Here is an 18,918-nt window from a genome sequence, read left to right as displayed (position 1 = left end):
TAACTCTTTTGTAAAAAAGAATACAAAGGCGATGCACAGTAAGCATTATGATGAGTTCAAAGGAAGGAGTTCATGCAGTTATGGAAGTGGTTATGCCAAGGGATAGATCGACAGGTCAATACAGAGGGTTTGCCCTCGTTAGAATGAGTTTAAAGGAAGAACTCTCCAGAGCCGTTCTCATGTTGCATGGAGAACGCTTCGGAGGGATGCCACTGCTGGTTCAAAGAGCCAGGTTTGGTCCATATCGAAATCGTAGGAGTTCATCTCGAATCTCCGCGGTATCCATGGGGATTCAAAGGAAGATCACATGTACTGACCCTCCCCGCTGCAACGCTATCTCCTTTAAAGGAGCCCTCACCAACCCCTTTGGCTCAGTGAAGGCGTCTCTGCCTCAAGAGCCCAGTAGATCACAGAAAGAAAAAAGAAAGGAACCAGAGAAAGCCATTCCTGAAGAGTTCGAACCTACTCACAACCTACATATCAGCCAAGATCGCCTGGACCTCTCCAAGAAGGCGCTGCAGGATTCGGTGGTGATCACCACCAGAGAGGGGGCTTCCATCTCTCAAGTCAGAGACTGGATCGATAGCTGCTGTAGAATCAATCCGGAGCAATTCACAATCAAACCCATCGGTTACAATGAGCTGTGGATTAAGGTATGCTCCGGTTTTAATCCGAGTACTCTGATAGTGGCAGGAGCTCTCCACAAAGATGGACCAGTCATTAGAGTGCAATCTTGGGAAGAATTTTCTATCTTCGGAGGGGAAGATGTCTGGATTCTCATATGGGGAATTCCACTTGAACTTTGGTACGAAGAATTTCTCATATCGGCGGCCTCGGTTTTAGGTTCCTTTATTGATTTGGACCCCAAAACCAGGGATGGGGAGGAGGTGGTTGTGGCCAGAGTCCGTGTATGCAGAAACAAGGGAGATCCCCTCCCGACCCACATTCAGGTGCTTGCGGAAGGTAGACAGATCAAGATGCCGCTGCAGAGGGAAGCAAAGGACGACCCTACCCCGAGATGGGGAGATCTCTAGAAGCTTAGGGAACCCTTCCCACATTCCAGGCTAGTCATTTCCGTGAAAGGAGCACAATCTCCATACTCTCATGAAACACCAAACCCCAGTCCTCTCTGTCCAGCTGGTGCACTCGATGACTTTGGCAGAGCCCAGTCTCATTGTCAGACACGTGGTATTCATCCCGTGACTCAAGCGCCGTCCATTGACGAAATCGATACACGTGGAGAGGCAACCATAAATCACTCCAACCGCGAGTCGCTTGGCATGTGCGGCACTGCCTCTCTTTCGGAGGAGATTTTGCCACATCAGCTCAAGGCTCTTGCCTTCTCGAACACGTCTGAGTGCAGTCCTAGAGACAATAGATTGTTGCCACATGGACGGCTCGCAGAGAATCACTCTTTTGTTCGATCGAGACCCAAACTCGATTTTGTTTCGTCTTATTCGGACCCTGTGTCCTTAGGCTATCGGATCTCGACTGCTTTTTCGGGTCGCGCTCCCTCAGAATCGCTCAACCTCATCATACCCCTTCATCATGATCAAATCTCAGACCGAAGTCTCATCCTCCTACCATTCCAGAGGGGGATGACGACTTCGCTACAGATGGCCTGAGAAAAGAAGCAGGCTCTCCAGACTGACGCCGTTACCCGATCGTGGGTGGGTGAAGACATCGTCGAATACGACAACATCTCCATGCAGTCGGAAAATCCTCCTCCTCCAATCTCCATTCAGTCTTCTCCTATCTCGTCCTTCTCAGATTGGACAGATCAAGGGCTCCTCACGCTATTTCAGGAAGATCCTACTGAGGTAGTTATCGAAGCCGAACCTCTGCAAATCCGAATCGAAACGGCAAAGGATCTCCAGTCAGGGAGCACCCATAATTATCCAGATGAAACTCACAGGGCAAAGGTGATTGATACCATCCAAAGGAAGAAGTGAATTAGGGACGCAATCGGCCATGTAGGTAGATCCTTAGGTCTATCCTTTGGGGATTGTCTTGAGGATTATATTGCCTTATTCCAGTGCGTAGAGTCTCGAGGAAGACCCCTATCGGCCTTAAAATCCCCTCGAAATCGTCTCTCCAGGTCTTGTAGCAACAGAGAATTAAAGTGTCTTGCGTCGTTTCCCGAAGGGTCGAATCCCCTTAGCATCAACTCAGAGGAGATGGATAATCGGGGCAGATCAGTTGCCCAATGAAGATGATCTCTAGGAATGTCCAGGGAGTGGGGTCTAAGCAGAAAAGAAGACTCATCAAAGAAATTTGTATTAGGAATAACCCAGATATTATCTGCTTCCAAGAAACCAAAGTCCCCCACTTTGATGATAATCTGATGGGTTGTCTGTGGAAGTCTAGCGGTGTTCAATGGGTGGTTTTGGACTCCTCAGGTAGCTCTGGTGGCATTTTGATGGCTTGGCAATCGTCTAAGTGAGCTATGCAGTCCAACCGGATTGGCTCCTTTTCGTTTTCAGTTACTTTGCAAGAGTTAGCTTCCGGTCGTCTTTTTCTTATAGTTTCAGTCTATGGTCCTTCTCAGGATGCCAAAAGAAAAGAATTTGGGGAAGAATTGAGTTCTATTAATCAGAGCTTCGCTGGCCCTTGCTGTTTCGTGGGAGTTTTTACATTACCAGATTTGTTGAAGAAAAATCCTGAGGGAATAAGATCACTCTTGCGATGGTTGCTTTTTCGCGTTGGATTGAAGATCACGAGTTACTGGATCTCCCTTTGCTTGGGTCTAGATTTACATGGACCAATGGGAGAGCTACTCCTATTCAGTCTCGTCTAAACAGATTCGTGATTTCTCCCGATTAGCTGGACATCTTCCCATCGATTTTTCAGTCGGTTCTTCCTAGAGTCACGTCAAACCACAATCCTGTTCTTCTGTCTATTGATGAGCAGAATTGGGGCTAGAAACCCTTCAAATTCGATTCCTCTTGGCTGCTAATTGAAGGTTTTCACCACATGATTTCTGATTGGTGGGCTGGTTTCCAGGTGCAGGGCTTTCCAGGCTACAGATTATTTTCTAAACTCAAACGGCTGAAGGTCAAATTGAAGCAGTGGAAGCAGAAGGAATTCTGTGCAAGGGAATCGGAAACGGACTCTCTCCTCTCAGAGCTGCAAAGGATTAACGAGGAAGCTGAAACTTCTTCAATGTCCACCGATATGTTGCCCAGAAGAATTCAGCTGATCCAATCTCTCTCAGCGAGGACCTTAGAAAAGGAAATTTCTTGGAAGCAAAAATCCCGAGCTAAGTGGATAAAGGAGGGAGACAAGAACATTAGCTATTTTCACAATATTGCTAACATGCGCGCCAGAATCACAAAATTAGTAGCATTGTGGTCAATGGCGAACGGATAGAAGACAAAAACAACATTGTGGAGGAGGCCATCTCGTACTTCACCTCGCTGCTTAAGGGAGAAGAATGGTGTGGACTTCGGCTGGATCACCTTCAGATGGATACCATATCCCCAGAAAATGCTATTCAGCTCGAAGCCCCATTCTGTGCAGAAGAAGCGTGGAAGGCAATTGAAGCCTTAAGGAGTGACAAGGCTCCAAGCCCCGATGGTTTTCCCATCTTGTTTTTTCAATCCTTCTGGGAGGTTATCCAACCAGATATGCTGGATTTTTGCAACGAATTTCATAGCAGATCTAAGCTGTCAAAAGGTCTTGGGAGTACTTTCATAGCTCTGATTCCTAAGATTGCAGGGGCACCTATGTTCAAAGAATTTAGACCGATCAGTTTGATAGGGGGGCCATACAAAATTCTGGCTAAAGTTCTAACGTCGAGGCTCAAGAAGGTGATAGGGAAGATCATTTCAGGATATCAAAGTACTTTCATTCCAGGTAGGCAATTGTGGATTGCACTCCAATAGCAAACGAATGCTTGGATTCTAGTCTCAAGTCCGGGTCCAAGAATATTATATGCAAGTTGGATATTGAAAAAACGTATAATCACGTAGATTGGGACTTCCTAGATTACATGATGCTGCGGATGGGATTCGGGGTCAAATGGAGAGGATGGATGAAAGCAAGCATAGGATCGGCCTCCTTTTCGATCCTTATCAATGGATCTTCGCACGGTTTCTTCAAAAGCTCGAGGGGCTTACGGCAAGGAGATCCCCTATCTCCATTTCTTTTCCTGATAGTAGGTGAAGCCCTGTCCAAGTTGCTGCATAAAGGTCAAGCTGAAGGTCTCCATTGTGGATGTAGATTGAAAGGTATGTCTAACCCGATTTCTCACATCCAGTTTGCGGATGAGACACTGATTTTTTCTGAAGCTAGCTCTGATAAGGTGGACTTCCCGCATACTACGATTCGATGCTTTGAAGTCGTATCTGGTCTGCGAGTCAACTTAGCAAAATAAAAAATGTATGGGATCAATTTGAAGACAGAGGAGCTTAATTCTTTTGTTGAAGTTTTCGACTGTACGGCAACCACTCTCCCTTCTTTCTTTGTTGGCCTTCCCCTTTGTTTTGGTTTGCCTCCTATATACCTGTGGGAGAAAGTCATAGCAAGGTTCCAGATTTATCTTGCCAGATGGAAAGTCCGTTATCTATCATTGGGAGGTCGGCTCACCCTTATTAAAGTGGCCCTATCCAACTTACCGTTGTACTTTATGTCTGTCTTCAGATGCCCAAGACCGGTGTTGGATACTCTCGAAAAGCTTAGACGGGATTTCCTTTGGCACAGCAAGGAAGACAAGAAAAAATTTCATTTAATGGAAAGAAGTGTGCAACCAAATTCAAGAAAGAGGTGCAAGGGTTAAAGACCTTAAGTCGATGAATCGGGCTCTCTTAGGGAAATGGATATGGAGATTAGGGTTGGAAAATGGAAATCTTTGGAACATTATTATCAAAAGCAAATATGGCAAATCAGAGGGAGAATGGTGGACTAAAGACTCCTCGACTTACAGGGCATCGGCCATTTGGAAAGACATTCTTAAAATGAAAAAGATGGTTCTCAAAGGCGTCGGCTTCGAACTTGGAAAGGGCTCTAATGTCAGTTTTTGGGAAGATATATGGTTGGGGGAGGCCCCTCTCAAGGAAAGATTTCCGAAAATCTATCTTCTAGCCTCCCATAAAGATAGTTCCGTGGCTGACTGCTATTCTGTTGTTGGAGACAACATAGTTTGGAATTTCCTTTGTAGAAGGAATCTACAAGATTGGGAGGTCTCAGAATATACAGCCCTTCTGGAAGTCATTTACTCGGTCAGGCCTTCACAGACAGACGTTGACAAGCTAATCTGGAGATTGGATAAGTCTTGCAGATTTTCTGTCAAAACGCTTTATCAGCTGATTCACAGTAACTTGTTCACCACAGTCTCTCAGCAGCCCTCGCATATCTGGAGATATCCGGCTCCCCCTAAGATCGTCGTTTTCGGGTGGTTAGTCAGTAAGAAGAAGATTCTAACTGTAGATAATCTGAAAAAAAGGGGGATGTTGTTTGCTAACATCTGCCTCTGCTGTATGAGGAACGAAGAAACAGTAGACCACCTCCTTCTGCACTGTTCTTTTATATCCAGAATCTGGTCCGAATTCTGCTTTCGGTTCAATATTTCTTGGTGCGCTCCCAAAACGGTGGCCCAACTTTTGTTTGCTTGGCATGGGGTAAAAATTGGCAAGAAGAAAACCAGGCTTTGGAGGATGGCAATCCTTGCTACCTGGTGGTCCGTGTGGGTTGAAAGAAATAGTAGGTGCTTCTTGGACGATTCTAACTCGGTTGATGTTGTTATCTCCAAGTCTAAGCGTCTCTTAATTGAATGGGCCTCTTATGTAGATTCTTGGAAGGATAGTGATCTTAGCTTTATTGGAGTTTAGGGAGTTTGCAATCTCTGCAGACTCTCCCTCCTTTTTGTATCTCTCTCTTTTCTTAATACAATCGTTGTCTTTTAAAAAAAAAAAGAAAAAGTGTTATGATGACATGCAAGTCCTGTGCTCATCAGTGCATATGGATCCCCATGGACTACTTTTAAGTTGCAACAAACAGAGGATTTAGCACTACAGACTGCTAGCACACTGTCACAAGAGTTGCACCAATACTCATTGCCAGTTGCTGCTAAATACTATAAAAAATAATGTTAATAAGGCATTCATATTCATTTTTTTAATTTCAGATGCTTAAGTTAGTAAGAAATGTTAGTAATGTTTTAAGTACATGAAACAAGAATCTAATTGGATTTTTTTGGGAAAAAAGATCAAAAGAAAATTAAAGTTTGAGATTGTTTACCATCACCGGAGGCTGGATTGTTATTGGTGGCAGAAATCCAACTTAACCATAATGTTACAAGTTCCTTGGTTTTTTTGTAGGGTGAATTTTTAACATTCTCTATCTAATATGTTTGCAGACGGACTTGTTTGTAAATATGCAAAATGCATTATAAGTTATTGCCTCAATTGTTTTTTGTTAGAAAAATCACATTCTATACATTGAATAAGAATAATTTTACTGAAAATTTTTAGTAGATAGCAAAGATAGCTGCAGCTTACAGTTAATATATTGGAAATGCACATCCTACAATCACATCCCATAAAAAAAAAGAATATATTTTTTTATATCATCAATGCATTAAAAGCTAGAAACAATAGCTAATTTCTACTTTCCAGAGAAGTTTGCAACAAAAGATCCCAGAATGAGGGACAAACTCATGTACAAAGTTAACCCAATTTGCGCTTGCGAACAGGTCCGAGTTGAATACCTTCAAGCGAAAATGATTTTTTGAGGAATTCTAATTTTCTTGATTATGGAGAAAATGGGGTGGAATTCATCATATAAATAAATAAATAAATAAATCCTTCATCAACCACCGTATTGAATTTCGCAAAAAAAAAAAAAAAAAAACAAAAAAAAAAAAAAACAAATTCATGGAGTAGAAAGTAGAGCAGAGTAACTGATGAAATCTGTAGCTTTCCATTCCCTCATGATTCAATGTTAGTTTTTCATATCCATGTATTCATTCAACAATCTAATCAACCAACTTACTAAATAATTATTAAAAAAAGAGCTTGGTGGAAATACCTTATTTCATAAAAAAAAACAAGTTGGATCAATGCTAGTAGAGAGTAATTATTTCGCATTTGCAGTTCCTCTGCCAACTTGAAGGTGTTTGTTGCTGTATGCATGTACTCATTGAGTTAGAATGACGAGAATTCAAGATGAAAATAAAATCAAGAAGCAACAACAATGTAGGGGAGATGTCGGGGCGAAAAAGACCCATAAATCAAACATCAAATCTACAAAGCAATAGAAAAACAAGATTTACTGAAACCTGAAAATCTCCTCTCTGGCAAGTGAAGAAACTCAACATGCTCCGTCTGTCCTTTGTCTGTCTTGTGCAACTGCAGAACCAATGGCCGACATGTGACAATCCCTTCAAAAATACCACAATATCCACCATAGAAAAAACTCAAAAAAATAAAAAATAAAAGTAAAAGAATAAAAAATTCAGAACTCCAACCAGATCCCCTAGGAAGAAAATCACGCCCGATGATGCTCTCTAAAATCAATGATTTTGCAGAATTCTGCAATCAAATGAAATAAAATCAAAGTATAAACCACATAACTCAACAAAAATGAAGAACCTAAAGTATATGGAAACTGATTGAGAGACAAACATGTCCACTAACGACAGCGACGAATGGAAGGGCTTCCCAAAGAGTTAGCAGGGAGTTGTTGGCACCGTAGTCGTTGAGGACCATATAAGCCCTGTCGATCCTATTCACAAGGCCAATCAAGCTCTCCACAAGAAGCTGGGAAAGTGATGATGAGAGACTCCACGAGGCCCAAGGAATCGCAGCTGATGGCAATCACAGTGGTAGCTGCAGCAGCAAAACCAAAAATGCTTCTCCCAACCAACTTGATCCAACCTCCATCCCATCCATCCATCTTAAATCCAACTGTTCTGAAGTTGCTATCATCGGATCGGTTCTGCGAACGGACGACAAATCTGCATAATCCAGAAGAAGCAGGAGAGATCAATTTTCTCCATTTTACATTGATCAAATTATTTGGACAGAGAGATCAATGGGAATAAGAAGCTCCCTGTGAGGGTTATAGAGATGAAGGGACATGATTGGGGGGGGGGGGGGGTTGATGGCCCAGTTTTAGTTGGTGCCGGCAAATGGTAACCCCACATGGAGGATATTACGGCAATAAATCAATAAACAGAACTTACGAAAGAATTAAATACATTAGCAGCAACTCATAGTGCCCATCTTCAAATATCAAAATTAGGGAAATCAACATGTACCTTCTCAACCTCAAAGTCATACAGTTCAGTAGCTGCAAAAAGTCAGGAAAGGAAATATCATGACATTGAAGGTATGCTTCATTCATAGAAAAACCAAAGAAAAAACAGTAAACTTAAAACTTTATGCTCATGTCAATTAAAACATAAACGCAAAGGATAGTGTGAAAATTATGAATCCACATGCTGTCATCCATTTTGAATTTGATAGCATCTTCTGTAAATTTCTTCATTTTTGCATCGGGCAATCATGAAGTGTTGTTCTTTGCGAATCATCCACAACAATATAAGGCAAGATATTAGCATGTGAGCCCAATCAAATTCAAAAAGTTGTTTCCCTTCATAGCACTGTGATCAGTAAGTCAGAGAAATGAAGTTCATCTTTTAAGCACAATCAATAACAAATTGCAATCTGCAATAGCTTACATCCAAATACATTGGTCTAGATAGAGGACTGGTGCAACTTTTCCAAATACACTGGTCTACATCAAACTGCAACAATAAATTATGTTCCAACATCCCAGCTAGTTAGATGATCCAACAAGTCCCTCGTAACCTGCACACACACACACACACACACACACACACAAATACTTGAATTTTCTACCAGGTTTTGAGCCAATAGCTACCAAGCAGTACACATCCAGTGTTAAAAGCTTCAATGACATCTAATAAGGTATTTAAATTAGAGCTTGTTTGCTCACTCAACGTTCATTGTCATGATAAAACCCACGGGAATGCAACTTTCCAGAATCATAGAGAAGATGTAATCTAAAATAAAAGGATTGGAGCCCGAACTGTAGATGGAGGATGTCCTACAAATCTCCATCAGATTGGAAGATCCAAACCCTTTTATTTTGGTAGAGGTCAGCAGATTATTGACAGATTCATATCATATTAGCCAATATGTATCAAGAATTTCAAGTGGCAGATACAACACGTAGAAGTAATATGTAAGACTTTGGAACTTTGTCGAAGTTCTATTTTCCATCCATTTATGACTGAAAGCAAAAGACCTCACAGTCAAGCTGATGTGCATCACATGGGAGTATCGTTCAACATTCATAAGCTTGTCCACTTTTACAGAACTGAACTTTGAGACCTGCATCAATAGCCTGTTTGAACACAACCTTGTGTAGATCTAATCCATGATTCTTTGCAAAATGATTCCCAACTAAATAAGAGATTCAATGTGAAACCAAGATAAGAACTGCAATTATCAATCATAGGCAGGGTCATGCACAAGATGTACACAGGTTGAGTAATAGAGAGAAAAAAAAAGGGATATTTGCAATAAAATGTACCATCTGGACACATAAAACAATTAGTAGATGACCCTAGATCAAGGTATGTTGTATTGGTAACGGTGGCTGTAACAATCACCACCATTACCGATACAGGTATTGGCCCTAACGACCATTACGACTCTCGTAATGGTTAAAAATGTTCTTTTGACCGAAAAATTATGAAAAATATGTAGAAAATCCAGAACAATGTAAGTATTCTAGATATGTATTCATTTTTTATTTTGAACATGTCTATGATAATGTAACAGTCCACTATTTGGTGAGAATGTTGTATCGGGCCGTCTAGTGAATTTGTGAACATGATTATATATATCTAATGTTTACACATTACAATCAAGCGTTACAACTAGAAATAAAAAGGCACAAATACTACTTTTCCATTTTTTTTTTTCAAGATCTATTCACTCAAATCACTTAAATTTATAGTTTTAATCTTAAAAACATTAGTAAGAGTGGTTGAAATCTTTTGTAAAATGATCTAGGAGACTTTTCGGAACGAGAAAAGTGAAAAAACTGAGGAGAGAAATAGGTTTAAATAGAAAAAAGCGGTTGTTTTTCGACCGTTATGGGGGTAACGATCATTATGCACCGTAACAGCTTTTACGGCCACAGTAACGGCCGATACGGTCCAAAAAAACCAACTGCCCCGTTTCACCCCCGTATTGCATAACAGTCATGGCCATTACCTATACATATCGACATTTATGGATGTATCGTAATGGATACGGAACACATTGCCCTAGATCATTCGTGAGTGCACCGAAATTTTAGAGGAGACAACAGCTGCAAGTTCATGCAATTTTTGCAAGAGTTCATGCTTAAAATTCAAAAAAGGAAAATTCATGGAGGATAAAACCAACAGCTCCCTTAATCCATTATATAAAGTGAGGAGATGATAAAAAAAAAATTAAAAAAATTAAAAAAGTCCATAGAAAATAGCAACTAGTTCACAAGTTTGACTTTTTTCTTCAAATTTGATAACTTAAAACAACCACTTACATATTTTAATCTTAAAACAAACCATGCATCATCTAAGTACATTAAAAAATCGTATAAGGTGCCTCATTAGCAGATACAATGATACAAAACAATTAACCACTTGCTTTAAAAGCTTGAACTGTTAGAGCATGGCGAATCAATATCTTTATCTCATAGCCTAGGCCCCACATCTCATGGATTAGGATCTCGGTTGAACCCCCCTTGTGAGCCCCAAATCAGATGGGTACCGCCTCACACGGGCCACCCACCCCAAGTGTGCTCCTGTATCCCAAGGGCAACCCCACTCGAGCCCGGTGTGAAAATGTCCCTGCATTAATCACCCTCGGTGAGGAGTCTTGAACACGAGACCTCCCACTCTGATAACAATTTGATGCAGGACAATTAATAACTTGCTCTAAAAGCTCGAACTATTAGAGCATGGAAAATCAATCCCTTCATCTCATAGCCCAGGCCCTACATCTCATGGGTTAGGACCTCAGTCGAACCCCCCTCATGGGCCCCAAATCACATGGGCACCACCTCACACGAGCCATCCGAATCACATGGGCCACACACCCCGAGTGTGCCCCTACATCCTAGGGATAACCCCACTCGAGCCCAGTGTGAAATGCGCATTAATCACCCCCGGTGAGGAGTCTCGAACACGAGACCTCCCACTCTGATACCAATTTGACGCAGGACAATTAACCACCTGCTCTAAAAGCTCGAACTGTTAGAGCATGACGAATTAATCTCTTTATCTCATAGCTCAGGCCCCACATCTCATGGGTTAGGACCTCGGCCGAACCCCCCTCGTGGGCCCCAACTCACGTGGGTACCACCTCACACGAGCCACCAAAATCACACGGGTGGGGCCTCCCTCTCACGAGCCACTCGCCTTACACGGGCTGCCTACCCCGAGTGTGCCCCTACATCCCAGGAGCAACTCCACTCAAGCCCGGTGTGAAAATGCCCCTGCATTATACAGTTTTTGAATGGAGTGAGCAATCTTGTCAAAAAAAAAAAAGAAGAAGAAGAAGGAGAAGAGGAAAATGAAAGAAAAGAAAAGAAAAAGAAAGAAAAGAAAAGATAAAAAGAAACAATGGTTCAACAAAACTATGTCAGGAGTTCAAAACCCCATTTGAATTAGAATTCCAAGTCTCCGTGTAGCGGATTCCTTATGTAAATATCCAAGCATCTGAGTTGGGTACTCCAGTTTTTCCGAATGATCCAATTATTATAGGTTGTCTATATCTACGTCTATCTGTGTTCTACAGTTTAAAGAGCAAGATCATGAGACTCGTGAAAAAGGTTCTGATGTGAAATTTCTTGGTTTAGCCATAAATAACAAAATGATGTCACATTTCCAAGAATATTGTAAACTAACCATAAGGTATCCACAACTCAAGGAGGTTTAGAATGACTCTATAATTGTGAGTAGAATAAGTTTTGTGCAGATGATTGACTCTCTTCCACCTTCCTTGTAGTACATATTATCTAACAAAGCTGCATATGTTTCATAATTCTACTGTAGTATCAGTCAGCAATTGAATGGTGCAGACTTGCAGGACTATTTATTTTCTTTTGGACAATTAGAGTCTTTTAGAAAATGAGACTTTGTGATCCATAAACAATTTTATTTCAGTTGCCAAATTGCTAATTACATGATATATCTACTTGCATCATCTTTATGTACCCATTTGTGTTGACTATCACTATATGATCATTTTCCTTGGTCTAGTTTCAACATTGTTTACCATTTGTTATGCAGGAAAGGCCTCACATGTTTCAATTTGTTCCTAGCAGAAAACTGGTAAGAAACGGAGCTTCTCTTGTTATACGGTACCATTTATATGGAATGATTTGCTTCTTTTTCAGGTCAAAGCAGTGAAGAAGCGTCTTAAGATGATCCCACAGAAGATATAATAAGGCTTGAGGGAGTTCCTGTATTTACTGTTCAAAATTTGAAAATTGCAATAGCTACAACCGGTGAAATTAAGTGGTATGCTGTTTCAGTGTTATATGTGTTTCCGTATATCATATTTGTAGCATTTAGAAAAAGGACCGTGGTTATAAATCCTTCTGGTTTTTGCTGAAAATTGTGGTTACTTCATAACACACATCAGCAAGGGGAAACTCCTCCAAGTTTTCAAAGGGGAAACTGTAGAAGATATGAATTATCAGAACTTGTAATTGAAAAACAGCTCTAAGTTGGATGGATTCCACCCAAAACAGATGAATAATCCAGGAAGTGATGCGGTCACCGCAGGATGGTAATTTTCAATTTGTGAATTGTAGAGTTACATTAAAGAAGTACATAATGTAATTTGCAAGTTTACAAAACTGGTATACCTTCTACATCACACAGAGGCTCTTGATCACTGTTGCATTTTCAAATAATACAAATGGAGAAAAGTAATGAAGGTAAAAACCTTAAAAATTAAAATAACTCGATGATTAAATACAGTTTGTTTCAGTGTTTTTCAAAATAAACAAATAAATAAATGGACCACTTATTTGATTAAAACTCAATGTCAATTTTGCAGATATGAAAACAATGATGGATTTTGTATTAAAATAAGAAAATGGAAGTTCTGAAAAGATGAGAAAAGGTGTGGTTTTGTTTTCATGAAAAGGACTTTGTGTTTTTTGCATCTCTCTCCTTTCTTATCTTTTAAAATAGTCCCACATCAGAAATACAAAGGAATATTTTAAGCTTCATAAAAGGTTGATTTTCTAGTATAGTATTCTCGTATGCAAGCCTCTCTCTCTCTCTCTCTCTCTCTCTCTGGTAGGCACCCAATTTGATTTTGAAAATATAAGGACACAATTCTCAGATCGAGAGGTTGGGCTTATTGTATCCCTGGAGGCAGGTTTGCTTTTAACCCTCTTGCAAACTGATACAATAGTATGTAGCGACATTGAAACGTTCTTCAATCCTATCTTTTACCCTTCTTAATCGTTGTTTTTACTTTCCCTTTTTAATCATTTCCTGTCTACTTAATTCTAATTATAAAAGAAACATCTAATGAAAGACCTTATCCTCTTAGAATCTACTTATGGTTTGTCCCGAACCTAGTTCATGGGCAAACGAGTCATGCCTTGAACATTCAAGACTGCATACAGTGGACCAAAACAATGAAAATCACCTAACACGAAAATCAGATCGGTCCACCAAACAAGTGGGCCACCACATACAGAAACACTGGAGATTTAGATCAGAACTAGCAACAGTCTAAAATTGATGTACATGTGTGGCCCACCCGACAAGTGTACCAACCTAATGTCTGCACGAGGTGATCTTCATGGTGGGGCCACGCTGGCATATACAATTTTGGTAGATTTCCATAGTAAAATACTATCAAAAGCCCTACTATTCGCTAATAAGAGTAACCTGATCCAAGCAAGAAGACCAAAAGCAGCACCCCGATGGACTGCAGGATGCGACGCAGATCTGCTCTGAAGAGCAGCAAATGAATGGCAATGGGCAGCAGATACTCCAAGACAACAGAATACACCGGGACCTCATTAGCAATGATGTTGAGGTTGGTCTTGGCGAGTGCCATCAGAGTGCTGACCAGGGCGCCACTCAGCACGCTCCGCACTTTCGTCTTCTCTGACCTTCCGATCCCATTTCAAAACGGACATCTTTGAAACAAAATCTCAAAATAAAAAGAGGAAAGGAGAAATGAATCAAGGCAGGTTCGATGAGTGGGAAGTAGTACCAGAGGCCGAATGCACCAGCTGTGAAGAGCGAGGTCCATATTCCCCAATGATCGTGATTCTTGAGGAGAGATGAGCAGTGGGAATGAGAAGTTGAAGTGGGCGGCTGTGATTTTCAGCCGTCGGTTGTGGGGTTTTGTGGGAGTGGTGATGAAGGGATGGGATTTGTTGGGGAGTGCAGGTTGGGAAGTGGAAAGGGCGATTGGTGAGATGGTTGGAAGGTAACGGCCGGTAAGGAGATGCGATCGTTCGGATGGTGGGGCTGTGGAGAGAGGGCGAGTGGAGTTGAAGAAGGTCAGCGGCCATGGTATCGCCATCAAAGAGAGAGAGAGAGGGGCACACAGGCGCTTTCCTTCCAAATGCCGAATGACTCTGTCTCTCGATATCGATAGGATCGATCTCTTAGAGCTCTTGAACTGTCAAGAAGAAGAAGGTGGAGTCGTACGGGGGCGGAGAGAGAAACAGAGGAGTCGTGCGGGGCCGGAGACAGAATGAGAAATGAGTTCGTTATTTATTTATTTACTTTTCAAGGGTATCTCCAAACCGGCGGTTATCAATATGGGGGCCGCTCCTTTCTTTAAATCGCGACCTTCCATAAAAAATGGGAATGTAACCTTCATGCAATTCCTTTCAAAATAAATTCTAAAAAATAGAGAAAATAAGGAGTGTCTATCCTCAGTTTGTCCATATGGCCCACTTTTGGACAATCAAAGCCATTCACGGTGATCCGGGTGCTATCTTAACTATAAAATTAGAGGGAGGTGATCATACCCTCTCTGCTCGAAGGTAGGTAGTTGGACCTTTGGATGTAGATTATCCATTTTCAGCTTTGCGCGAAGGTCTCGAGATTGTGTAAACCGTCAAATCTTGCTGGCCCACCTATTTGGACCATTCATCATTATTACCAGACCAGACAGAATGGCTAGATTAGCTTGGATCGAAATGTCCACCAAAATAGGCTAGATCACTGGAAACATAATTCAATCAGAAGGTCATCTGTTTACACACGGAAATGAAAATTATACTTATGGATGGTCAAAACCATGACATCCACTCATAAACTAGACCACCAAAGTACAAATGTTAAGCGTAAATTATTGCCAAACGCTTCTATTTAACGATTCTAAGATAGGAAAGTTTTCTGAGTGGAACAAGGGTAACTTTTTAAATTGATGGTTGGATGAGCCGCTAACAAAAGGGTTCTTAATTCGGTTTAGGTCCTAAAATATTGAGCATTATAAAAGCAAAATCCAACAGCTGCGAAGTGCTGCATTTTATTGTTGTTGTTTGGTTCTAGTTCATATACTATTTTCATGACGTGGAGAAGCAAACATGTATTTTTAAACCATCATTTAGATGGAAAGGACATTAAGGGCTCATTCGGATACTGTCAAATAAATAACTTTTTTTTAAACTTATGTAAGTCACTCAGTTACTTTTTTTAATTAAGTTAATTTAACTATTAAATTAGAATAAGTAACTTTTCAGAAAATATACCTTATTTATTTCAGTCTTTTTTAAAAAAAAATTTTCTTTTTTCTAAAGCAAATTATTTTCTTTGTTTTTGTTGGTCACACCAAAAGGTTGTTGATATTTGCAACCCAACCCGTTGCTGCGTATATAGACGCAGTTGACGTGAGCACTAACACTAACTTAATATATCACTAGTGGGCCACCAGTTTGTGGACCCGGCTGATGTATGTGATGCTCACATCGTCCACTCATTTTCATGCCCAAACTGTGGCAGATTTAAATCTCAGACATGGGGCCCACCATCTTATACGGTGGTGACCAAGCACCTACCGCTCATGAAACCTTTCTCTGAAGTACCACCCTGCCATATGTTAGATCATCACCCTCCGTCCCTTTTGTCAGGTCATTTTGGGTGTGGGTCTAACCACGTGGGACAGTGGAACCCACTATAATTTTGAGAAATCCACATTGTCCATCAAATTAACCCCACCATTAACCGCTAGAAGCAGTGACACCCACCATTGCACATGCCCCAATGGCCCACCTCTCTCTACATGTTGTATATCCATGCCCTCCATCTGTTTTTCTATTTATATGATGCCCACCACCATAGCCTTCCTAGGGTCCAGTGAAATGAAACCCACAGCTGGGATCCACTGTAATGTGATTGCCATCCAAGCTAATTAAGTGGGTCCCACTAGTATTAAAAAAAAAAAACAATGAGGATAGAATTTCTACCGTTGAAACACTCCCGATGTCTAGTGCGTGGACCTCACAATAGAAAAAACTGTGGGGATTTAAACCCACACTGTTGATACCCCCTTACCCATGTTGCTATATATGTTGCACGACCAAGCTGGCCATCCCTTTTTCTTTATTGTTGAAACCCCCTGACCAAGCTTTCGAGCTCCCTTTATGGTACCACCTAAAATTGTCAAGGACTCAAGTCTCAGGTGGACCCACACAATAAGCAGTCGATATCGGGCTAGGCCTAGGCCATATGTCTAAATATTGGGCGGCCGGGCCTTAGACTGACCTGGCCCAAACCCAGCCCATTGTCACCTCTTAACTCATAGTGCACTAGTTGCATGGATTCACTTGGATAGCCCGATCAAGCAATCTAAACTGTATGTTAGTTCAGAACACATTTCATGGGCTACCACGCAAAAAGTACAGTTATCGGATGATCCAAGCCATCCTTAGTTTGGCCTTATTTTCTATAGCCATTCTGTTAACAAGCCGAATGTGTGTTGGATTGGTGTATCATTTGTACAGTATCCCATCAACTGTGAGTTAGACTTAATGAAGAGTCTAGATCAATCCATTGACTTTTCAAGCATCCGAATCCAACATGGGCACTATGACTTTTAGTGCAGCACTGAGCCATTTCTCCAAGACAATGGTACAATTTTGTTCTGCTGCATTACCAATTTTGAAAAGGGACGAGTGTATTCATCGTAGAATCAAGGGATGGTATGGCCCATCTGAATCACAGATAGGCCGATTTTTATACCCTGAGCCTAAATTTTTATGTGGTATCTAATGGATGGAGTATATTTTGTACAGTCATCATAGCGGTCCCTATAAAAATCAAGGGTGAATGTCTCTCTGTCAACTGTTTTCTTTAGCATGGCCCACCTGCAAGCCAATATGATGTTTTGGCTTTACACCTAAACTAGGATTACACATCTAATGATTTGAGTAGATCTCTCCTAAACATCATCATGAGCCCCACTAAAAATCAAATCCCTGCATCCCTCTCTAATGGTACAGATAAATTATTTAAGAGAGAATTGAATGGGATTTCGCTATTAGTTTTAACAGGCCCACCGTGGTGTTTATGTAAGATCCACTCCAACCATTAGATATTCAGTCCAATATTAGGCCCAAAGACATGAAGATAGGACGCAGGTGACACCAAAGGAAATAATTATCTTAGAGATGTTGACCCTCGATTTTTATATAGCTTGCCTTGATAATGATTTAAATCCACTCCAGCCATTAGATTCTACACAAAAATTTATACATATGGCAAAAATATTATACCCATGCATAATTCACATTGACCACACTATTGGAAACAGTTTGGAGGATAAGCATTGTTTTATACATTGTTTCCTATCATTTGGTCCACCTGATTAACTGCCAAGCTAATTTTTGGGTTCTTGTCCGAACATGGGGTGAATGGCGCTAATTTTTTGGTCATTAGCCTAACATGGCACGGTGCACCTTGTGGATGGGGTGAGTTCTACATAAACATCACAGGGCACACCCACCCATTTGATGGTAAGGCGGTGGCAGTGACATGATAATTATATTGATTAATGAGATAGCTTTTTAAAAACTTTTTCTAAAATGGTGTCCAAATGTAAGTTTTGTATTAGTTAGGTAGTCTTCTATAAATTTCATATTAAATATACATGTTTTTCTAAATTTCATAAGGGAATTTTACATAAAGAACCTACATGCTTAATATGAAATTTGCATTCCAAAACTCTTTTCAAAAAGGTTTTCCACAAGCTACCCCTTTGGAGTACCTTCCCTTAGATTTGGAGCCGGTTAGCAGGGCAAGCAAAGGGGCCATGGTTGGGTAGTCACTTGGTTGAGGCTACAGTGATGTTTATGTTAAATCCACCTCGGCTGGGTCGTTACTCATGGCTTAGTGGCTCACAAGGCTTTCAACACTGAGGTCCATGGGTTTGAGTACCCATTCTGGTGTGCGTGGGTGTGTGTGATAAAAAAAAAAAAATCCACCTCCAAACCACTAGGTACGTCACCTCAAGTTAGACCCAGGCTCTACAAATCAATCCTCTTAAATATTCAAGTGGACAAGAAAAAGTATGCATGGTAACACTCACCTTCTGAACTACTCCCATAGCAGAGCTCACCTGCATTACAAATTGCCCTGATATTGGGCCTTAGACATAAATTGGTGTGATATTTAATAGTTAAAGTGGATTTCACATAATTCTCGCCATCTAAAAATTAAGGGAAACTTCTCTCTGCCTATTGTTTCCTTTGATGTGGTCTACCTGAGGTAAGAGTCAGCCCTATATTTTGGACCTAGGCCTAATCTATAAATACACATCTAATGGTCGGAGTGGATCCAACAGTTCTGCAGGGACACTTACCCTTTTTTTTTTAAAGCCCACCTCGATGTTTATGCAAACCCACTCCATTCAA

The 18,918-nt window shown here is 40.9% G+C and overlaps 1 protein-coding gene across 32 annotated transcripts in view; it reads right to left on the bottom strand.

Annotated features, from left to right (window-relative positions):
- Window positions 1–18,918, bottom strand: part of LOC131255805 (uncharacterized) — a 149,275-nt gene that overhangs the window by 69,176 nt on the left and 61,181 nt on the right. For 3 of the 32 annotated variants that reach the window (XR_009176446.1, XR_009176450.1, XR_009176451.1), the window contains exons 1-5: window positions 14,265–14,672; window positions 13,934–14,160; window positions 8,681–8,810; window positions 8,258–8,289; window positions 7,277–7,954 (exon numbers count right to left, since the gene is read on the bottom strand). Coding sequence is in view for 16 of the 32 variants with exons in the window: in XM_058256660.1 (XP_058112643.1) it covers window positions 7,815–7,954; window positions 13,934–14,155; window positions 14,265–14,568 (666 nt within the window). In the remaining 16 variants the exon portion in view is untranslated. Of the gene's footprint in view, window positions 1–7,270; window positions 7,955–8,257; window positions 8,290–8,322; window positions 8,811–13,913; window positions 14,161–14,264; window positions 14,674–18,918 lie in introns of those variants that run through there. The other 29 variants (XR_009176454.1, XR_009176456.1, XR_009176457.1 and 26 more) reach the window with 21 other exon arrangements.

This window comes from Magnolia sinica, chromosome 9 (genome assembly GCF_029962835.1).
Source record: "Magnolia sinica isolate HGM2019 chromosome 9, MsV1, whole genome shotgun sequence".
NCBI lineage: Eukaryota > Viridiplantae > Streptophyta > Magnoliopsida > Magnoliales > Magnoliaceae > Magnolia > Magnolia sinica.
The sequence above is the reverse complement of the archived record's forward strand: the minus strand, read 5'-3'. Positions and strand labels throughout refer to the sequence as shown.